The sequence below is a fragment of the Pan paniscus genome, chromosome 13, assembly GCF_029289425.2.
Source record: "Pan paniscus chromosome 13, NHGRI_mPanPan1-v2.0_pri, whole genome shotgun sequence".
Taxonomy (NCBI): domain Eukaryota; kingdom Metazoa; phylum Chordata; class Mammalia; order Primates; family Hominidae; genus Pan; species Pan paniscus.
In genome coordinates this window covers 51,222,562-51,247,142 of record NC_073262.2, presented here as the reverse complement: position 1 = coordinate 51,247,142, position 24,581 = coordinate 51,222,562, and the positions used below count along the sequence as shown (strand labels likewise).

At 38.2% G+C, this 24,581-nt stretch overlaps 1 protein-coding gene across 2 annotated transcripts in view; it reads left to right on the top strand.

Annotated features, from left to right (window-relative positions):
- CNTNAP5 (contactin associated protein family member 5) overlaps positions 1-24,581 on the top strand; it is an 876,843-nt gene that overhangs the window by 415,118 nt on the left and 437,144 nt on the right. For both annotated transcript variants that reach the window (XM_055108578.2, XM_008953637.5), the window contains exon 6: positions 5,697-5,881. In XM_055108578.2, coding sequence (XP_054964553.1) covers positions 5,697-5,881 — 185 coding nt within the window. The remainder of the gene's footprint in view (positions 1-5,696; positions 5,882-24,581) is intronic.

The following is a 24,581-nucleotide window of genomic DNA, read 5'->3' as shown; positions in this document are numbered from 1 at the left end:
TTTTAACCAAATCAAGTTTCACTAAACTTGTTTTGATATAAGATATCTGAGTGTTGGTATAGCATAACTAATGGAAAAAGAGTGATGAAATTTATCCATATGTGCTCCTTTTTGGTTAATTAATAAGTAACGTGTAATTCCCAAGAGACTCAATAATTACACATCAGTGATATATAGTCTTCAACAAATATACTATGCAGCGTGAGGATTGTGTTTTTAATGAAGTTTATTTTTCTCATTATCCAAAATAGTTATGCTCACCCTAAAACACACAGAAAAGAAAAAAAAATGATGATGATAAATGCATTCTTCAGTTTTATCCACACATAGTGCTTATTTGTGCCTTTTCCAGAATTGTTTTTAGTCTAGATTTTGTATTTTTGTCTTCTGCTCATGTATATTTTAAATCAGTATAGTCTAATTATTGAGTATTCTATTTATTAAATATTACTTTTAATTTTATCAAAAAGGGCAGTCACTACTGAGTATACTTTTGAAATAATGTAAGTATTTTATAAATATCATTTTGATGGCTATTTAATATAATACTTCATCTGGTGAGTCTACATAAATGAACTCAGATTTTTTTTCTCCTTCCAAATTATTGGACATTATATCCAATTTTTAAATCACTAGCCACTTAAACACTTTTCCACAACATTTCAGCTTGCTCTTTTAGAATACATTTACAGAAAGTGGATTACTGGGCAAAAACTTGTGAACATAAGTTTAAGTCCCTTGATACTAACTGAAATGCTTCTCCATAGAATTGGTGGGACTCAATTTTGCATTATCTTTGGGCCTATATATATATATATATGCACTAAGTAAATGAACAATGTAAACAAGGAGCAATGCTAATCCACTTTTGAGAAAATGTCAACAAATTGCTTTAAGTATTCGTAAAAATTTCATGAGCTACTTTGCATAAAATGATGTGTGTTAATTAAGTTTATGGTTTCATTAGATGCAGTAAGTGAAAGGTAGTCACTATTTATTTAAGAAGAAGTACTTTTATTTTCCTAAACTCTTACAATTATAAGGAAAAGAATTGTTGGATGCGATGAGGGTAGCAAACTTTCTGAGCCAAAGTTAAGACCCAGGAGAGAAAGGGCTGACATTAGACCTTGAGGAGAGTAAAGGTAAAGTTACTGATGCTAGCTCTGCTTCCCGCAGTGGAGATGTTCCTGCCCATTGAGATGGTGGTGATGATGGTGGCAGTGGATGCAAGAAGGGTACAGTGAACAACAACCGACATAACCTACTACTAGAAGCTTTAGGATTTGAAGGTCCCAATCATGTACTTAGAGAACCTTGATCCAGTCAACATAACAAATACCACCCTATCCAATTTACTAGCGTTCTCCTGCCATTTTAAAGTTATACAATCTATTTCACTAAATAAGGCCACTCAAGGATTTTAAAATAGTGGAATTTAGACAATTGGTAGCCATCTCAAAACATAAAGGTAGAACTGTGCCTCATACCATACATCAGAATAAATTTCAGTTGAAAGTACTTAGAGAAAACTAGAAGAATTCTTCAATGATCTCAGAATAAGGAGAACCTTTTAAACTATTATACAAATCCAGAAGCTATAAAAGGAAAATGATAGATTTGTTCCCAATACACAAATACCTGAGTGGTGAATTTAAAAAAATCAATCAAACAAACAAAAACAGAAAAGCAGCAACAAACACAAATAAAGGCAAAAAGATATTTTCAAAATTCATATCACAGGCAAAATATAGGAAGAGAGTTCAAAGAAAAGGAAATAAAAATAAAAAGATTTTCAACCTTATTCTTATGAAAAGAAATGCATATTAAAATTTCAGAAATGCACTTTTTTAACCTACCAGACAGGCCAAATTTTAAAGCTAGACCGTATGTTGTTGGCAAGCCTGTGGTAAAGGCACTCCTAGGCATTTAAATAGGCATGGTCTTTATATAGGACAATTTGGCAGTGTTTGCAAAATTGCCAACATGAAAGCCTTTGTCCTCCAGTTCTTTATCTAAGAATGAATGCTACAAATACGCTTGTGCCCAAGCGAGATAATATCCACATAATAAAGTATCTCAACAGTTTTAAAGATCTAAAGTAAATAGAAACATCTAAATTTATAGCACTAGGAAGCTCATTAAATGAAATGTGATATGCCCTATATATCATATATATGATTATATATTACTTATATATAATTATGTATCATATTATATGTATATACATCATATGTTATATTTATATATGTATATATATTAGAGCATGGAATACTATGCAGCTATAAAAAGGATGGGAAAGCTCTTTGTATTTTGATAAAGATTTTCAGGATAGATGAAATAAAAATGGAAAGTTGGAGATAAATGCACATTCTATTTTACCATCAGTGTAAAAAATTAAATGAGTAGAAATAAAGAAAATCTATCTTTGCTGCTTGCATACACCTAATATTTTTCTGGAAGCACAAGCAAGACATTAACAGCGGTGATTACCCGGGGCTATGGAAGATGAGCAGATGGAGGAAGTGAGGAAGGGAGGCAGGGAGGGTGTTTTACTATACCCAAAGTTACATAAAAAATAAAATCAGTTTGACTGATTCATAACATTTATAAAATTTATCTTTTGAAGCAGGATAGGGTGGAAAATATTAAAATATTTTATTTTAATCATTGTTATTATTGGCTCTATTAAAGAACTTAGTAGTTGATTAAAGGCCACAAAAACAGCACATAGAACAAATAAGTTGGGGAAAGGGTGTAATTCCTTGCCCTGTTTGTGTGTGTGTGTGTGTGTGTGTGTGTGTGTGTGTGATGTATAATGACTTTAAATTTTCAAATGTTTAATATTTGGACTTATTATTAATAAATTTTTGTTCAATGCCTTTCTTATTTTAAGAAAAAAGTGAGATGCAGCTCAATTTCAAAGTGAAAACTCCAATATTAAATCTACCTGCCTTGTTACATCTAGAAATGACAGTTTATAAAGCATAGTTTCCTTCAGCCAATGTTAGCTCCTGAGTCATTTCATTTTATACATAAAAACTGTGTGTGGGGTGGCGTTGGTGGTGTTCTTTGTTCTATCTCCGTCACCTGGAGGCCACCTCCTGCCAACGCCTCATAATTACTTGGATCCCATTCTTCCTGTACTCTTCTTGCCTGAACCCCTTTATGCCCCATCTATCCAGATTATGGCCAGTCTTATAGCCAGTCTTACCTTCTAATACAATTCCCACACAGCTGCCAAAATAACCTTTCTTAAAAGTAATCTGCTGGCCGGGCGCAGTGGCTCACACCTGTAATCCCAGCACTTTGGGAAGTCGGGGCAGCAGATCACTTGAGGTCAGGAGTTCAAGACCAGCCGGGTCAACGTGGTGAAAACCCGTTTCTACCAAAAATATAAAAAATTAGCCTCATGTGGTGGCCTGCGCCTGTAATCCCAGCTATTCTAGAGGCTGAGGCAGGAGAATCGCTTGAACCCAGGAGGCAGGGGTTGCAGTGAGCCCAGATCATGCCACTGTACTCACTCCAGCCTGGGTGACACAGGTAGACTGCATCTCAAAACAAACAAACAAACAAACAAACAAAAAAATACAGTAATCTGCATTAGTAACCTCTGCCTACTCAAAATTCCATTTCTTAAAAAAGGTGTAAACTGTGTGACCTAGCCTACAAAGTCCTGCATAATGGGATCCAGGCCGACGAGCTCCTGGCACTCAGCCGCTGGAAGTCCTGGGCCACGCTCCCCTACATCTCTAAACCTGGCTGCTGCTTCTCCTGGCCTTGCAACCGTGCTCCTCCTTCCCTCAGGTTTCAGCCTGTCCCTGCTGCATAAGGAGGGTTTCACAGCACCGCACTCTGCATTTCCATGGCTCTGTGCACTGAGTGCTGGAAACCTGCATACATTTTATAGATTTATTTGATGAGCATCTCTACACTAAGACCATGGAGACCTTCAGAGAGGACAGTATACCTTTAAACTCCATGTCTCCTTAATACATTACTTGTCACTGTGACCAGCTCAGGTGGATCACACAAATATCTTTTTTTTTTTTTTTTTTTTTTTTAGATGAAGTTTTGCTCTTGTGGCCTGGCCCAGGCTGGAGTGCAATGGCGCGATCTCAGCTCACTGCAACCTCTGCCTCCCAGGTTCAAGTGATTCTCCTGCCAAGTAGCTGGGATTAGAGGCACCCGTCACCTCGCCTGGCTAATATTTTTTGTATTTTTAGTAGAGATGGGGTTTCACCACACTGGCCAGCCTGGTCTCAAACTCCTGACCTCAGGTGATCCGCCTGCCTCGGCCTCCCAAAGTGCTGGGATTACAGGCGTGAGCCACTGCACCCGGCTCACAATACCTTTCTATAGGAGAAAGAAAGGGAGGGAGGGAGAAAAAATGAAAGTATCTTTTAATTCATTAGCATAATCTGTCAAACAATGAAAACTCAGAAGTTGTGGAACAAACCAATGAAATCAAGTCAGCTATTAATTCACCAGCTCTACTTTTCTAATTATAATGAGTCTGATGCTTCTAACCCTATATGAAGCAACCAAGTTACTCAGTGAAGGAAATAATGCCTTGGGCCATAATGGAGGTGGGAGTGAGCAGCCTTCGGGGAAGTGGCAGCTCCCGCCTGCTGAATGTCACACTGTTGAACAGGCTGCTGCAGCTGTACTGGAGAAAACACTTCCCAAGAGGGAGGAGACAGACATTTAGCTTTCAGTTACTAAGGAACCTAATATATAAAATGTTGCAAAAATTGAAAATGTATATATACACAAACGTTAGTTCTATTTAATTGTTCATTTTGCTAAGGTTGATGCAAGTTCCACAGGGGAAGATAAAAGCTGTAATCTTTTTGGTAGAGGGGTACAGCCAGGGACTTCCATAAAATTGAGAGAGAAGGAGGGGGAGGGGGAACCAGGCAGGTTGGATTGCAAAGCATGCCTTTCCAGCTGCACCTCTCATGTCTTCTCAAGGGGGTCTTCCAAACTCAACAGAGGCTAAATCCTCAACAGTATGACCCGAGCCATGATCCATAGCTGTGGTCAAAGTAAAAAGGATGAGGCAGACCTAGATTCAAGTCCTGACCGTACCTGAGGCATGCATGCCTCACCTCCCTGAGCCTCAGAGTTCCTATTTGTCAAATGGAGATGATAATTTTCCCTTAGAGGATTAAAGATGAAAGTTATTTCTTCCTAAGTGCCATGCATCCAGTAGGTACTCAGCCATGGCATATGGGATGATTATTTCCTTGCCGCTGCTTTTGCCCACAAACTTGCTAGCTGTCTTCCCTTTACGTATCCCAGCTTTACCCCTCCTCGCAGGCACAGCTCCTAATTGGCTTTCTCCACTCAAGAACCATTCAAACTCAAAGAATATGCATTCTTCCTAAAAACAAAATCCCCATTTTCAATCATATTTATGTAGCCATAAGGACATAGTTCCTTTCATTATTTAATTTTTCAAGTCCTAAAAACATGCCCTATTTTGTCTGGAAGGAGGTGTGCATATTGAAGTTGATTCTGGAATCTGTGGGCAGAGCCTGTTATTCCTTCCCAGGTCCAGCACAGTTCCAGGCCTGTAGGGAGACATCATTCTTTGCCTTTAGAACAGAGATAGCTGCCTTTGCTTGCGGAGCATTCTGGTGTGCAAAGCTGCCCTTGGACACAGACATCATCTTGCCTGTCTCCCCTCTTCACAGATGACAGCAAAGCGCGGCTCAGCAGCAGCTTGCCCTCTGCCACCCTGGGCAGCCTCCTGGATGACCAGCACTGGCACTCGGTCCTCATCGAGCGGGTGGGCAAGCAGGTGAACTTCACGGTGGACAAGCACACACAGCACTTCCGCACCAAGGGCGAGACGGATGCCTTAGACATTGACTATGAGGTGAGTTGATCCTCCTTCCTGCACCTCCTCGGCCCCTTGCTTCAATGAACGCAGCAAGAAAATCAGTGAGCAGACCAACTGAGAGAAGTGGTGGGGCACTGAGGAGTCTTACCCTGGGACTTACTTCCTCCATCTATGCCCGATAGTCAACAAGGAAAGGAGTGCAGCCAGAGAATCTGAGCAGTGAAGGAGTGATGGGCTAAACCACAAGATAGCAGCTCTGTGCATTTTAAAATCAGCAGGTTTCCTTCTCATTTTTTTTTTCCTGCTTGTAGGCTTTCTGTGCTGCTGCCTAGTCTCTTGGTTATGTATCTTCTTAAAAAAAAGACCTCAATTATCTGTGGTGATGAAAGATATTTACATTATAAACAAAACCCATGGAATCTAAACCTGCAGTCGAGACTACCCTTTGACTTTCATTCTTCCGATGCAAGCTTTTGACTAATACCGTGGCGAGCTGTTTCTTCCCTGCTCTCTTGTAGAAGAGGTACAGTGAAATGCACCAGTTCAATGCAAAGAAGGCTGCACAAAGCTCTGCAAACTGGCAGCCAAGAGTTTGCCAGCTTTGTTAGTAGTTCAGTTCAAGGAATGCATGTTGTGCCCCTGCTATACACCAGGCTCTGCTGGGCCATAAATGTCCAGTCTCTGAGTTGGAGAAACTGAGATAAGCTCTTGCAGAACAAGGAGGTTAAAGCTACAGTGGATGAAGCCCCTGTCACTGAAGGTTTAGAATAGAGAAATTTTATATTTATATAATTATGTATTTATATAGGAAACAGAGCACTTAATTCAACCTTGAAAAATGGCAGAAGTTTTCTAGCAGGAGATGCTGCTAAGTCTTGAAAGAATAGGGTTAGAAGACTGGGGAGGCAAGACAGAGCATGGTTCAAAAAATGTCAAACAGTCCAGTATTTATGGAATTCAAAAGAATAGGCCATCAGTGGTGTGTTTGAGTCAGCTTGTTACCAGTTCATGAGTTTCAAGTGTTAGATTTTCAGAAATTTTGTGAGCCCTTGGTTAACCTAGGCATTATTAAAAATTAAGTTGGCTGGGCATGGTGGCTCACACCTGTAATCTCAGCACTTTGGGAAGCTGAGACCAGCAGATCACGAGGTCAGGAGATAGAGACCATCCTGGCTAACATGGTGAAACCCCGTCACTACTAAAAACACAAAAAACTAGCCGGGCATGGTGGCTCGCGCCTGTAGTCCCTGATACTCAGGAGGCTGAGGCAGGAGAATTGCTTGAACCTGGGAGGTGGAGTTTGCAGTGAGCCTAGATCGTGCCAATGCACTCCAGCCTGGGAGACAGAGTGAGACTCCGTCTTAAAATAATAATAATAATAATAATAATAATAATAATAATAATAATAAAGTTATATAAACTTGAAATTAGTTTTAAAAGCTAATACATTCATTGATTTCTAATTATTTCACTATATTATATCGATTTGCCTGTCTCTTTTAACTAAAGGTGCTCTGGAGGAATTTCATGACTATTCTATCTGTGTTGTGGGGATACTGTAGGTTGGGCTGCTACCACACAGCTCTTCCCAATTCCATGTTCAGTGAAATCCCGTTGACAGCTTGAAGTCTACCATAGTGGAAATACTTATACCACAGAGGTTGACATACATTACAAATCAGGGACTGCTTTATTGTTTTGTGCATTGTCTAGACCAGGGTCAGAAAGCTACCTGGCTTGTCTGGCTTGAGGCCTGTTTTTTTATGACGTGTGAGTTAAGAATCATTTTTACATTTTTAAAGGGTTGTAAAGGCAATAAAGAAATTTTTCAAAAAGAATATATGACAGAGACTTTAAGTGCTACAGATAAAATCATTCAACAAAGGTCAGCAAAAGCATTCTATAAAACTCAACTGGTATACAGAACTTACAATAATAGATTATTGCATATTTTATCATTATTCATAAATTGTGTGCTACAAGTTGTTAATATCATTAAAAGAATCTTACGTTTGGATACACAGTCATGGCACACCAACACGTACATACCTGTGGGTATGTGTGTGTTCCTGTGTCCCACCTTGGACAGCCTGCTAGGAGACAACTTCAATCACTAGTGGGATAGATAATAGAACAGTGGAGATGGAGATGAATAATTGAAAAATCAGGACTTATTTTTTCAATCACTATCATGAGAATAAGAGAGCTCTTTTGATCTTAACCTTAGTTTAGTATACTGTGGATAAAATATGCCATTCATTAACTTCAAAAAGGAATTTGTCACTCTTTGGCTCAGAATACAAGATAACAGGTGGATATTTTTGAGTTGCTGAAAACTGGAAATCTGTGAATATCAATTGCTCTCCTTTGTCAACTTGTTTAATTGATTGACAAAAGAAAGAACACACTCAATATTGGAACCATCTCAAAGAAAAGAGATATTTTTTATAAACTCGAAGACAACAACAACAGCAAAAAAAAACGAAACAAACAAACAAAAAAACCTATAAAATCATCTGGAAGTCTCGTCATTCCCCCGACATACTTTCCCTTTAATGTCCCAGAAGATGGTTATAAATTCACTCTGTTGCCAGATTTAATGTTTATTTACAAGCCCATGTCTGCTTATCTTTTGTCTCTTGTGTGTGGAATCTGTATAAAATCATAGCTGAGTGACATTACAGTGAAAGTCAGCATTTAGGGAAATGAAATCCGATGAAGTTGGAACTGATTTCTTCAGGGCGTGCACGGATGTCTTGGTGCTTTATAAAATGTGCTCCCTAGGAAAGAGGCACCTTGAAACGTTTCTCTGAAGTAACCTCTGCTTTAGGGAATTCAAGTCTTCTCCAGATTGTTCAGCCAGCTTGCTCCAATGATTATAAAAGAAGATAGATTGGCTGTAATAGCGGCGTTTGACATTAGCTGTACTGGAAGACAAGAGTTACGTGTCAAGAGAAACCTCCAGCCTTTGAAGATTCACCCCAAAGTCTGTGTGGAGATGAAAGAACACTGGTGCAGAAACCCTGTGTTCTACTCACCACATGACCACTAACTGCCTGTGTAAACCTGGGAAATAAAAATTTCTAACTTCAGTCATCCAGAAGCAAGATCCGGACCCCTGTTGGAAGGAATGGAGCTAAACAGGATATGTAAATCTAAGGTCTATTTTATCACAACGTTGCATATCAATTAGAATCTACATTGATTTGCTTTCTGCCATGCGTCCATATGTGCACAAATGAGGCCTGGACATCACCAGCTAGAGGACAACAGTCGTGTCTTTGTGTGCCAATGACTAATTTTTGGAGCATGTACTACTCTGATACATACTTCTGATATATATATATATATACTCTGATATATACTTCTGTATATATCAGATTTTATATCAAAGCTAATATAATTATGCAAACCTATGTTTCTTTTTACTCTTTACCATGATGTGGTAATAATGGCAAGAAAAGGTAGTAGCTTTCATTCTTCATCTTAGACTACCTTAGGGGATATCAATCAAGTGACACAATGACTTTCTATAAAGCAACTAGCATGAACTTTGCTGCACTAAGATGTCTGCAGTGGTCTGTTTCCCTTCCTGCCCAGAAGGCAAACAGACAAGAGCTCACAGAATCTGCTGTCAAAAAAAAAAAAGGCAGAATGTAGATCCTTTACTTCTCATTAAAATATCTTCTCAGTTTACATCACTTAACCCATGTGACTTCTCCAAACGCTGTGAGAAGGATTGTAGCAGCTCAGTTTACTTCCAGCCTGGAGCAGAAGGACTTTAGAAAAAAAGATATTTTTAGGATCTTTAGAAAAAATAGTTCTTTTCTAACATTTTTGTAATCCAAGAAGGCTTTTCTTATCAAGAGTGCTCAGTAATCTTGTTTTACATAGCTATTTTGTAAGCTCTTAAACTGTTGAAAACATATTTGAAAAATATATATGATTCAGGAGTCAGGCGCGGTGTTTTTTCTGTAGTCCCAGCTACTTGGGAGGCTGAGGAGGGAGGATGGCTTGAGCCCAGTTTGAGGCTGCAGTGAGCTATGATAGCACCACTGCACTCCAGCCTGGGTAGCAGAATAGGACCATGTCTCTTTAAAAAAAAAAAAAAAATATATATATATATACACACACACACACACACACACACACACACACAATGTATATATGTACACACACAAATATATAATGTATATGTATATACACATACATATTTGATTTACATATTATCACTTCATACATACTGAAAAGGCATTTTACAAAGTACAAAATATATTTTCAATGAAAATTCTTAGTCAAAAAACAAACAAAAAATTAGATTGAACTAAACATTTTAAAATACATAGATGTTTAATCTCTAAGAATAAGTTTCACAGAAGTTTTAAATAGAGATCATATTTTTTAAACGTTAAGAGTGCTGGAGTTCTTCTAGGAATGGCATAAAATCCAGAAACTTGGAACTAAAATATATAAAAAATTTCGTCCATGTAAAATTTTTTAAAACCATGTGACTGTTCACCAAAAAAATCTATATAATTATGTCATCCTCCCAAGAACTTTAAAAAGTACTTCAAAAAAAATCACACTTTTGAGGCAGGGCTGGATTGCAGTTCCCACTCAGACAGGCAAAACAGCGTGTGGAGATTTGCATCGTGAACTTTGGCTCCAGAACGACTGCAGGAATACATTAGGAAAGCCCGGAGGACACACAGACCCTCCAAAAGAAGCAGATTGCTTCTGCAGGACCCAGGAGACACCCCAAATACTGCGAGTGCCCAAACTGTGGAGGGAAAGGGAGATCATCCCACAAAAGGAGGATCATCTGCCCCTGAACACAAACCCCCACTGGGAAACCCGAAGGTCTAGATTACGAGAGAAGATTTTGACCTTACTTGGAGCTCATTGAATTTAGAAAGCTGGGCAAAATACCCAAATGAGATAAAAGGAGGAAAATCCCTGTGGGCTTGCTGAGTCAATTTCTGCCTTGCTTCACAGTGGACCTTCAGGAGGGCTACCAGAGGCACTGAGAAAAGGCCATAGGGAGAAGGAAATCTCTAGGTGAACTTCGTAACAATTTGAACCCATTGAGAAGTCTCCTGGCCGGCACTCAAGGAAGGGCATGAATCCAGTGTCCAGAATCCACAGGTAGGGGAAGCAGGAAAGCCCTACTTATTTTTGCAGCTGTGAGGTGGGTAGCCTAGGACAAGTTCACAGCCCTGCTTTTCCACTGTTTGGAAACAGACTTGGTGCTATTGAGGGTGGGGCACAGTGAGAGTGAGACCAGCCCTTTGTGTTGCGTGGGAGCTGGGTGAGGCCTGTGACTGCCAGCTTTGCCCACTTCCCTGACAACCTGCATGACACAGCAAAGGCACCCATAATCCTTCTAGGAACATAACTTCATTGACCTGGGAACCTCACCCTAATCCTCCACAGCAGTTGCCACAAGACCTGCCCAAGTAGAGTCTGAGTTCAGACATGCCTAGCCCTTCCCCCACCTAATGGTCCTTCTCTACCCAACCTAGTAAATGAAGACAAAGGGCATATACTCTTGGGAGATCTGGGGCCCTGGCCACCACCTGTTCCTCTCCATACTACTAAGGCTGATGCTTTCTTGAAAATGCCAGCTCCCGGGAGAAGGCCAACCAGAACAAAAGTAGTGCATTAATCAAACAAAGCTACAGATCCTCACAGAGTCCACTTCAGTCCCCTGCAACCTCCACTGGAGCAGGTGCCCATATCCATGGCTGAGAGACCCACAGTTCTGTGTAGACAACCCACAGTACCAGCACAGAGCCTGGTAGACTTGCTGGGTGGCCAGATCCAGAAGACAGACAACAATCACTACAGCTTGGCTCTCAGGAAGCGACATCCCTAGGCAAAGGGGGAGAGTACTACATCAAGGAAATACCCAGTGGGACATAAGGAACTGTACAACAGCCTTGTGTCCCAGACCTTCTCTTTCACATAGCCTACCCAAATGAGAAGGAACCAGAAAACCAACTCTGGTTATATGACAAAACAATGTTCTTTAACACCGCCCCCAGAAAATTACACTAGCTTTCCAGCAATGGATCCAAATCAAGAAGAAATCCCTGATTTACCTGAAAAACAATTCAGAAGGTTAGTTATTCAGCTAATCAGTGAGGTACCAGAGAAAGTCAAAGCCCAACATAAGGAAATAAAAAAAAATCATGCAAGAAGTGAAGGGAGAAATATTCAGTGAAATAAATAGCACAAATAAAAAACAATCAAAACTTTAGGAATCAACAGATGCACTTAAAGAAATGCAAAATGCTCTCAAAATTCTCAGCAATAGAATCAAACAAGTAGAAGAAAGAACTTCGGAGCTCAGAGACAAGGTTTGTGAATAAACCCAATCCAACAAAGGCAAAGAAAATAGAATAAGAAAATATGAACAAAGCATCCAGGATGTCTGGGATTATGTTAAACAATCAAACCTAAGAATAATTGGCATTCCTGAGGAAGAAGAGAAATCTAAATGTTTGGAAAATATATTTGGGGGAATAATCAAGGAAAACTTCCCTGTCTTTGCTAGAGAACTAGATATCCAAATACAAGAAGCCCAAAGAACACCTGGGAAATTCATCACCAAAAGATCATTGCCTAGACACATTGTCAGCAGATTATCTAAAGTTAAGATGAAGGAAAGAATCTTAAGAGCCATGAGGCAAAAACACCAGGTAACCTACAAAGGAAAACCTATCAGATTAACAGCAGATTTCTCAGCACAAATCCTACAAGCTAGAAGGGATTGGGGCCTTATCTTCAACTTCCACAAACAAAACAATTATCAGCCAATAATTTTTACCCAGCAAAACTAAGCTTCATAAATGAAGGAAAGATACAGTCTTTTTCAGACAAACAAATGCTGAGAGAATTTGCCACTACCAAGCCAGCATTACAAGAACTGTTAAAAGGAGCTCTAAATCTTGAAACAAATCCTGGAAACACATAAAAAAAAAAAGAGCCTCTTTAAAGCATAAATCTCACAGGACCTACAAAACAAAAAATACAGTTGAAAAAACAAAAACAAAAAACAGAGTATACAGGCAACAAATAGCACGATGAATGAAATTTTACCTCACATCTCAAAACTAACACGGAATATAAATGGCCTAAATGCTCCACTTAAAAGATACAGAATTGCAGAATGGATAAGAGTTCACCAACCAACTATCTGCTGCCTTCAAGAGACACACCTAATACATAAGAACTCACATAAACTTAAGGTAAAGGGATGGAAAAAGACATTCCATGAAAATGGACAGCAAAAGTGAGCAGGTGTAGCTATTCTTATATTAGACAAAACAGACTTTAAAGCAACAGCAGTTAAAAGAGATAAAGAGAGTCATTATACAGTGATAAAAGGCCTTGTCCAACAGGAAATTATCACAGTCATAAATATATATGCACCTAACTCTGGAGCTCCCAAATTTGTAAAACAATTACTACTAGACCTAACATATAGGCAGCAGCTAAATAATAGTGGGGGACTTTAATACTCCACTGACAGCACTAGACAGGTCATCAAGACAGAAAGTCAACAAAGAAATGATAGATTTAAACTACACCCTGGAACAAATGAACTTAACAGATATTTACATAACATTCCACTCAACAACCACAGGTATTCTATTCAACAGTGCGTAGAATGTTCTCCAAGTTAGAGAATATGGTAGGCCACAAAATGAACCTCAATAAATTCAAGAAAACTGAAATTATGTCAAGCACTTGCTCAGAACATGGGGGAATAAATCTGAAAATCAACTCCAAAAGGAACCTTCAAAACCATGCAAATACATGGAAATTAAATAACCCACTCCTGAATGATCATTTGGTCAAAAATGAAATCAAGATGAAAATTAAAAAATTTTTTGAACTGAATGACAGTAGTCATTCACAACCTATCAAAACCTCTGGGATACAGCGAAAGCAGGGCTAAGAGGAAAGTTCATAGCCCTAAACAACTACATCAAAAAGTCTCAAAGAGCACAAGCAGACAATCTAAGGTCACACCTCAAGAAACTAGAGAAACAAGAACAAACTCAATTCAAATCCAGCAGAAGAAAGGAAATAACAAAGATCAGAGCAGAAATAAATGAAATTGAAACACACATACGAAAAATACAAAAGATAAATGAAACAAAAATCTGGTTCTTTGAAAAGATAAATAAAATTTATAGACCACTAGCAAGATTAACCAAAAAAAAAAAAAAAGAAGAGAAAAAATCCAAATAAGCTCTATTAGAAACAAAATGAGAGACATTACAACTGACACCACAGAGATACAAAAGATCATTAAAGACTATTATAAACACCTTCATGTACATAAGCTAAAAAACCTAGTGGAGATGGATAAATTCCTGGAAAGATACAACCTTCCTAGCTTACATCAGGAAGAATTAGATACGCTGAACAGACCAATAACAAGCAGCGATATTGAAATAGTAATCAAAAAATTACCAATAAAAAAAGTCCAGGACCAGACAGTTTCACAGCAGAATTCTACCAGACATTCAAAGAAGAATTGGTACCAATCCTATTGACACTAATCCACAAGATAGAGAAAGAGACACGATAGAGAAAGAGAGAACCCTCCCTAAGTCATTCTATGAAGCCAATATCACCCTAATACCAAAACCAGGAAAGGACATAACCAAAAAGAAAACTACATACCAATATCCCTGATGAACATAGATGCAAAAATCCTTAGCTAAATGCTAGCTAACCAAATCCAACAACATATCAAAACAATAATCCACCATGATCAAGTGGGATTCATACCAGGGATGCAGGGATGGTTTAACATACTCAAGTCAATAAATATTATACACTACATAAACAGAATCAAAAACCAAAACCACATGATCCTCTCAAAAGATGCAGAAAAGGCATTTGGCAAAATGCAGGATCCCTTTATGATTAAAACTGTCAGCAAAATTGGCATGCAAGGGACATACTTCCATGTAATAAAAGCCATCTGTGACAAGCCCACATGCAACGTAATACTGAGTGGGGAAAAGTTGAAAGCATTCCCTCTGAGAACTGGAACAAGACAAGGATGCCCACTCTCACCACTCCTCTTCAACATAGTACTGGAAGTCCTAGCCAGAGCAATAAGACAAGAGAAAGAAATAAAGTGCATCCAAAACAGTAAAAAGAAAGTAAAACTTGTAGCTGTTTGCTGATGATATGATTGGTTACCTAGACAACCCTAAAGACTCATTCAGAAGCTCCTAGAACTGATAAAAGAATTCAGCAAAGTTTCTGGATAAAAAAATCAATGTAGCTCTTCTATACACCAACAGCGACCACGCTGAGAATGAAATCAAGAACTCAGCCCCTTTTACAATAACTGCAATAAATAAATAAATAAATAAATAAATAAATAAATAAATAAAATACTTAGGAAGATACCTAATCAAGGAGGTGAAAGACCTCTACAAGAAAAACTACAAAACACTGCTGAAAGAAATCATAGATGACACAAATAAATGGAAACACGTCCCATGCTCATGAATGGGTAGAATCAATATTGTGAAAATGACCATAATTGCCAAAGTGACATACAAATTCAACACAATCCTCATCAAAATACCACCATCATTCTTCACAGCATTAGAAAAAGCAATTGTAAAATTCATATGGAACTAAAAAGGGGCCCACATAGTCAAAACAAGACTAAGCAAAAAACAAATCTGGAGGCATCACATTACCTGATTTCAAACTATAGTATAAGGCCATAGTAACCAAAACAGCATGGTACTGGAAGAAAAACAGGCACATCCACCAATGGAACAGAATAGAAAACCCAGAAATAAACCCTAATACTTATAGCCAACTGATCTTTGACAAAGCAAACAAAAACAAAAGTGGAGAAAGGTCACCCTGTTTAACAAATGGTGCTGGATATTTGGCAGGCTGCCTGTAGGAGAATGAAACTAGATCCTCATCTCACACCACATACAAAAGTCAACTCAATGTGAATCAAAGACTTAAATCTAAGACCTGAAACTATGAAAGTTCTAGAAGATAGCATTAGGGAAACCCTTCTAGACATTGGCTTGGGCAAAGATTTCATGACTAAGAACCAAAAAGTAAATGTAATTTAAACAAAGATAAATAGCTGGAACTTAATTAAACTAAACAGCTTTTGCACAGCAAAAGGAACAGTCAACAGAGTAAACAGACAACCCACAAAGTGGGAGAAAATGTTCACAATCTATACAATCTTTGTCACATCCAATGACTATACAAATTCTAGAAGATAACATTGGAAAAATCCTTCTAGACATTGGCTTAGGCAAAGACTTCATGACCAAGAACCCAAAAGAAAATGTAATTAAAACACAGATAAATAGCTAGGACTTAATTAAACTGAAGAGCTTTTGCACAGCAAAAGGAACAGTCAGCAGAATAAACAGACAACCCACAGAGTGGGAGAAAATCTTCACAATCTTCACAATCTTTGTGACATCTGACAAAGGACTAATATCCAGAAACTACAATGAACTCAAATTAGCAAGAAAAAAAAGAAAACATCAAAAAGTGTGCTAAGGACATGAATAGACAATTCTCTTTTTTTATTAGGAAAATGTCTTTTATTAATCAACTTTTATGTTAAGTTCCAGGGTACATGTATAGGATGTTTAGATTTGTTACATAGGTAAATGTGTGCCATGGTGGTTTGTTGCACAGATAAACCCATCACCGAGATATTAAGCCCAGCACCCATTAGCTGATCTTCCTTTTATTTTTTAAATATACATATATATTTATTATACTTTAAGTTCTAGGGTACATGTGCACAACGTGCAGGTTTGTGACAATTCTCAAAAGAAGATATACAAATGGCCAACAAACATGAAAAAATGCTCAATATCACTAATGATCAGGAAAATGCAAATCAAAACCACAATGTGATACCATCTTACTCCTGCAAGAATGGCCATAACCAAAAAATCAAAAAATAGTAGATGTTGGCATGGATATGGTGAGCAGGGAATACTTCTGTACTGCTGGTGGCAATGTAAACTGGTACAACCACTATGGAAAACAGTGTGAAGACTCCTTAAAGAACTAAAAGTAGAACTACCATTGGATCCAGCAATCCCACTACTAGGTATCTACCCAGAGGAAAAGAAGTCATTATATGAAAAAGATACTTGCACACACATGTTTATAGCAGCACAATTTGCAATTGCAAAAATATGGAACCAACTCAAATGCCCATCAATCAATTAGTGGATAAAGAAACTAATATATATATATAAAATATATATAATAAATATATATTATATATAATATAAAATATATATTACATATACAATATAATATATATAATGTAATATTATATATATATATATATATAATGGAATACTACTCAACCGTAAAAAGGAATGAATTAATGTCATTCACAGTGACCTGGATCAGTCTGGAAACTATTATTCTAAGTGAAGTAACTCAGGAATGGAAAACCAAACATCGTCTGTTCCTACTCGTATGTGGTTGCTAAGCTATGAGGATGCAAAGGCATGGGAAAGACACAGTGGACTTTAGGGGTTCAAGGGGAAAGCGTGGGAAGGGAGTGAGAGATAAAAGACCACAAATTGGGTGCCTTGTATACTGCTTAGGTTATGAGTGCACCAAAATCTCACAAATCACCACCAAAGAACTTTCTCATGTAACCAAACACCACCTGTTCCCCAATAACCTATGGAAATAAAATAACTAAATAAATAAATAATGCTAAACAATCATACTTTTATTAATAAGTTAAAAGTGTCTACAATTTTTTAAAAAAACAGGTAACAATGAAAAAAATATGTAAAGAAAATGAACACATAAAAATACAAATGACTTTCATATGTATGAGAAGATGCTCAACCTCACTAATAAAAAAAGAAATGCTAATCCATGCTAAAATATTTTTAACTTATATTGTAAAGACCAACACTTATAATATACCATGTTGACATGGAAGAAAACAGAAATATTTTATACACTGTTGATGGCACTATAATTAATAATATATAAAAGAAACAGTGATGTTATTCAAAACTGGAAACAAATGCTCTTCAACCCAATAATTCTGTTTCCAGGAATTTGTCCTACAATTATTAGCAAATGTGTGCAATGGAATATATGCTAGGTATAATACAAGATTTGAAATTACCCACTAACTTATCAAAAAGGGATTTGATTAAAAATTGCGGTCAGCCCTGCATGGGAACAGCTTTGCTCACGGTGCTCCTTGCAGGTACCCAGAGTCCACTCAGCCACAGGCTTACACCGCAGCTGATCTGAGTCTTGGCAGGACACCTCGAAATGTGAGAAGGTGAAGGCCAGTGAACAGGTGCTCTGAAAACTTACATCATTTGCCTCCCTACCCCTGTGGGAAGCCACCATGTTTCTCATCACCTCTCAGATTGTGATAAAGGGTAGAGTTCTCTGCCCTCTCCTCTCAGAATAGAGCTGCATAATACAAAATTGTTTAGCTCAATCAAGAATTGCGTTCTTGGCCAGGTGTGTTGGCTCATGCTCGTAATCCCAGCACTTTGGGAGGCTGAGGCAGGTGGATCACCTGAGGTCAGGAGTTCGAGACCAGCCTGGCCAACAGCATGATGAAACACCATCTCTACTAAAAACACAAAAATTAACTGGGCATGGTGCACACGCCTGTAATTTCAGCTACTCGGGAAGCTGAGGGCTGAGGCAGGAAAATATCTTGAACCTGGGAGTTGGAGGTTGTAGTGACTCGAGATCACACCACTACACTCTAGCCTGGGCAACAAGAGTGAAATTCCTCTGTAAAAAAAAAAAAAAAAAAAAGAAAAGAATTGTGTTCTTAGCAATGGGAATAACACAGCCCATGTTGTGGTCATCTAACCCATTTTGTTTAGATGTCATCCTTCTTGGTATCTACAGCTACAGTGAATGGCTATTCTTTGCTTAGCTGTTTGTGCAAATACAAAACTGTCTGAATCGAAATGACTTTTTTATCTTTCCCAGTCTATTGGTCAGGCTTTGGTCTTAGGCTCACCTTATGTATTGGTGCCTGACAAACCTCTACGAAAGTGTAATGCACTCATTAAAAGGAATGAGGCAATCCTATATGTTCTGATACAGAATCATCTCCAATATAAATTGTTAGAGGAAAAATAAAATCAAGGTGCAATGCAGTGTAAACAGTTTTTTTTGTGTTTAAAAAACAGAAGAGAACATATAAACATTAAAGCACATATAGGCATAGAAATTTCTGAAAGGATACTAAAGCAAGAGGTAAGTTAGAATCTCAGAGAGTAGGACAAAAAGGAAGAAGGCCTTACTTTTTACTGCATACCCTCTTTAAACTTTCCGAATATTTTACTCCATCCAGAAAAGTACTTTAAGAAGAAACTGAGGCAGTAGAAAGAATACATTATTTAAAAGACAGTTCTTATATTTGTTTTAAAGTTGCATGCACTGATTTATTTTTATTCGTGGTTTTCTTTAAAAACACGTATTACTTTATAATACATAATTAAATATACTTATTTTTTAAATTGTCTATCTCATCATCTCTAGTCCAGCCGTAGAATTTAAGCTCATCATAAAGGTTGAGATTTTCTTCTTTACTTTCATTTATATCTATAGCATTTTGCCTGACATATAAAATATACTCTGTAAAAAGTTGCTGAGTAATTGGATGAATTTTATTTCTGTAAATTATAAATGATATTAATCTGCATTCTACCTTTCTTCCCTTAAGAAGTTCCTAATAGGTTCTCCATGCTCAGAGGACACCCCTTGCTGCCTTCCTTACTTTTACTTGGCATTGCCTAATGGACATCTCTCTAATAACAGACCTGATTTGAAAACTGGCCAGACATAATAAAACTATTTATTTGGTGATCATATGATAGAATAGTTATAGATCCTTTGTTTCCTTTGGAAATTCAGTTGCAGGGTTAAAAGTGAAGGCCTCCATCGAGGAAAATAAACTGAAAAAAATAAAGAAAAAGGAAGCAAGTAGATGCAAAGGGAAAATAACAAAAATCTCACACCAGTTAGAATGGCAATCATTAAAAAGTCAAGAAACAACAGGTGCTGGAGAGGATGTGGAGAAATAGGAACACTTTTACACTGTTGGTGGGACTGTAAACTAGTTCAACCATTGTGGAAGTCAGTGTGGCGATTCCTCAGGGATCTAGAACTAGAAATACCATTTGACCCAGCCATCCCATTACTGGGTATATACCCAAAAGACTATAAATCATGCTGCTATAAAGACACATGCACACGTATGTTTATTGCGGCACTATTCACAATAGCAAAGACTTGGAACCAAGCCAAATGTCCAACAATGATAGACTGGATTAAGAAAATGTGGCACATATACACCATGGAATACTATGTAGCCATAAAAAATGATGAGTTCATGTCCTTTGTAGGGACATGGATGAAATTGGAAATCATCATTCTCAGTAAACTATCGCAAGAACAAAAAACCAAACACCGCATGTTCTCACTCATAGGTGGGAATTGAACAATGAGAACACATGGACACAGGAAGGGGAACATCACACTCAGGGGACTGTTGCGGGGTGGGGGAAGGGGGGAGGGATAGCATTAGGAGAGATACCTAATGCTAGATGACGAGTTAGTGGGTGCAGCACACCAGCATGGCACATGTATACATATATAACTAACCTGCACATTGTGCACGTGTACCCTAAAACTTAAAGTATAATAATAAACAATAAAAAATACAAAAATTAGCCAGGTGTGGTGATGCATGCCTGTAATCCCAACTACTCGGGAGGCTGAGGCAGGAGAATCGCTGGAAACCACCCAGGAGGCGGAGGTTGCAGTGAGCCAAGATTGCACCATTGCACTCCAGCCTGGGTGACAGGGTGAGACTCCACCTCAAAAAAAAAAAAAAAGTCGTTTTTTATCATTATATCCTTCAAGTTTTAAAAACTGAAGATTAAAATATTTGTCTCAGGTCAGGAAATAAAGTTCACTAAGAAAAAAAATAAAATAAAAATAAAATAAAGAGTTATTATTATGTATGGCATTTTAAAATTTTGTTTAACCACCTAAAACAGCCCTGTGAGAAAGGCTATTATCTCCTATATCACAAATATAAAAGGAGGACACAGAGAAGTTGAAGAAGTCTCCAATCCCTATTCCTCAATAGCCACCAAGAAAAATGAACAGGATTTGAGCCCAGGTCTGTGTGACCATTTGACCAGAGGTTTATCTGGGGAGTAGGTTTTCCCTCTGAGGAGAGAAAATCAATGTCTGGAGATACAAGCACAGACTCTGGGGCTTGGCCTGGGCTCTGCCTGTGTATAAGACATGAAATCACATTACTTGGTGCCATTTTCCTTCTAGTTTTAAATTTAAGATTATTGTGATTTGTGGACTTGCTAACTTTATATTTCTTCAAGTTTTATGTGAGTGAAATAAGATATAAAGACTTCTCTTAAATTTGTTAAAAGCAAATTAATTGTTTTACATATGATGAAGGGAATATTTTAATACAAGTATTATACAAAAATGCATTGTTTTCATTAACATGAACTAAAGGAGCAAATGGTAACATATCTTGTTTTCTATTAGCTGCTATTAGGGGGATGCTAGTAGGTTTTAATTAGTGTGCTACTTCTAGTGGAAGTGGCCAATAAGACATTTGGAGACTGGCTAAATTTGGGCTAAATTACTGTAATCCTTAATAAACTCATGTAAAGCTAGCCAAGCCCCTCTAGGGTGTTTGTAAGCCTGAGGCAAGAGTACAAATAGAGAACCACATATCATGAATCTAAATTTGTAAAAAGTTACAAACCAAGCTAAGAAACTAATGAATCAAATATGCTCTACTCCCCTCCCTTGACAGATAGACATCCATTCATGCCCATACCCCACAGGTCAAAGTTCTGCCCACACTGCAAACAGCTGCCTGTTGGTCACCCCTCAGGAAGGCAGATGAGGGACGAGAACGGTGAAGACCCTTGAAGGACTATCAGAGCTGTTGAGGCAGGAAACTGGGTGTTGTGTGCAGAGATCATGTTCTGGAAGGCGGTGGCAACTTCCTATGTCATCTCCCCTGGGCTCATAAGGCCCTGCCCTTGTGACACAGGATATGACCAAGGAAGACCACAGTGGGACCCTTCAGGAACCCAGTTCAGGGCAGGAAGGCCCACTGGCCTGGGTATAAGGGGGATGTGAACGGAGGATTTCCATTGAACTCTTTGCTTGAATACTAAAATGTACATAATTTACCTCATTGACCAAAGAATCTAATGTAAAAATATAGTAAATTCATTCAGACAAAAAATTATAAAATATATGTTAGGCCTGTTGGGCTGTGTCAGCAGCTGACATCTGTCAGTGTGTGAAAAAATACCTATTTAGAGAAAGGAACTGTAGGCCTGGCATTGATCAGGTTTAAGCCAGGAGCAATAAGGACAACCAAAACAATAAGAAAAATGGTCTGAATATACCCCGTTGCAAAACCTGATGGTAGTTTGAGAAGATAGGGCTGCCCTGTCAGCAGAAAATACGAGGAACTGATTTATGCTGTTAAGAAAACATGTGTGGCGTCTGCTGCTATCACTGTGCCCCACTTCTGCTTTTCATCTCCTCCAGGGCTGCAAAAGACTCACCAAATAACATGGGCCAGTGTGCTCACTTTGCCTGAGACAAGGGGGCAAATTTTGCCAGGTTTCCCAGAATGGAGAGAGCCGTAAGGATGTAGAAAATTTAGTTTTAAAAATGGCAATGTTTCAGGCAAATGAGGACAAGTTGGTCACCTTAGCCTGGGACTTTTCATTGAGAAGGCTACTCAGTGGAACCAGGTGTAGAAGAAGCTAGGGGGAGACTGTGTGTGTGGCACTTAGAGTTGGGGCTCTAGATTGAAGGATGTGGAATTCCAGCTCTTTACCTTGTGGCTCCAAGGTCTCAGTCAAGCTGCTAAACCTCTGTATGCTGTCATTTTTTTTCAGCTGTTAAATGGAGCAAATCAGAGTACCCAACTCAAAGGTTAGAGAAAAAATAGTGAAGGTCAGCTCTAAGCATGGTGCCCGATATATAAACATGATCAATAAGTCTTACTATTGCTATTACTAAAACAATACTTTGAGAGAGTGCCCAGGGTTGAACAAGAGAGACAAAATCCAGGTGAAATTTAAGGGCAATTATTGGGGTTGGGTCAGAAGCCATAGGCAGAATGTAGTAGGAGGGATGTGAGCCTGGAGCACTGGGGCAGGATGTCAGGGCATGGATGAAGCAAGGGAGCACAGGCACTTTCTAAATGAGGAGCACTATCAAGAACAGTGCTTTCTCTTACTCAATGCTGGGCTGTGTCTGGGTAAGAAATCACCCACTCTCTATCACTGGCAAAAAAGAAATAGGATAAATTTTTTGCAGAAAAAAGAGGGACCCTGGAAACTTGTGAAATAATAGATTGTAAAACCAATAAGGAAGAGGTAATTGTTGGTAAAAATGTAAACAATTGCCTCCACTCATTATTTGGCTCCAAAGTCAAAGCAAAAATAAGGCATGATGTGTACTACGAGCATATTAAAGTGACAGACATTAGAAGTTCCAAACATGGGACAGACTGAGTCATTCATCCTGTCAAACAGTAAAACATAAGTTACAAAACGATGACCCTGGGCAAGATTTGGAAAGCCATCATCCAATTTTGCCTATATGCTGTTTTACTTTCTTTTTTAAATACTCAACTTTCAGGCTAATTTTTAAAAATCAGGAGATTTAACCAGAAAATTGGAATTTTTGTCCTCATTTGTAATGGCAGAAATTCATCCACCCTTGACTAGTATCCCAAAGGCTGATGATGGTGCGTTTCTCCTTTTGAAGGGCCATGAGCTTTGCATGTACCTCAGCAAACACCCAGCCAGTGTAAGTCTTAAAAGATGAAAAAGAAGACAGCAGTTTGGATCCTTTTTGTATACCTGTTTCTTTAAGAAGTGGACTGTCAGAACAAAAGTGAGACAAATATTTACAAATGAGAAACTTCAAAAGTATCAGATATTCAAGTCAGATACAAAGTGGGATCTTTAGAACAGGAAGACTCCAAATTTAAACAGGACCAGAGAAAAAGCCAACAAGGGAGGAATGAATTCCTTGCTGTGGAAGTAACATCAAAGATTGAAAAAGAGACAAGCAAATACCAAACCAAAAAAAAAAAATCAAAAACAAAAAAAAAAAACATAATAAGATCAAAGAAAAAGAGAGTGGCAGATTCTGGGACCTCATGCATTTAACATCAATGCAGGCTTTCTCCTGGGATTTATCCTGTTGGAGCTCACCTGTGACAACAGTAAATCCAGCAAGTTACCAGATGGACTATGTTGTCCAAGACACTGAGACTGTGAGTGAAACTTCGCAATCTAATACCTGGCATTGCTGACCACTAAGATCAATGAAAGGCACACCATTCAATGACCACTAAGATCAATGAAAGGCACTCATTCAATATGCCAAGACCAAGCAAGCAAGAAAAGTAAGAAAAGAAAGAGACCGAATTGCCAAAAAAGACAATGAGGCAAAAGCAGATTTAGAAGCAAATTGTCAGTGCTCTTTTTAAAATCCAATTTAACAAATATCTGTTGAATCTATTAATGGTTTAATCATACCGCTTGGAATTACATATTCAAAAACGAATCAGATATTATCTGTGCCTCTGAGAAAATTTTAGGGAGGTATT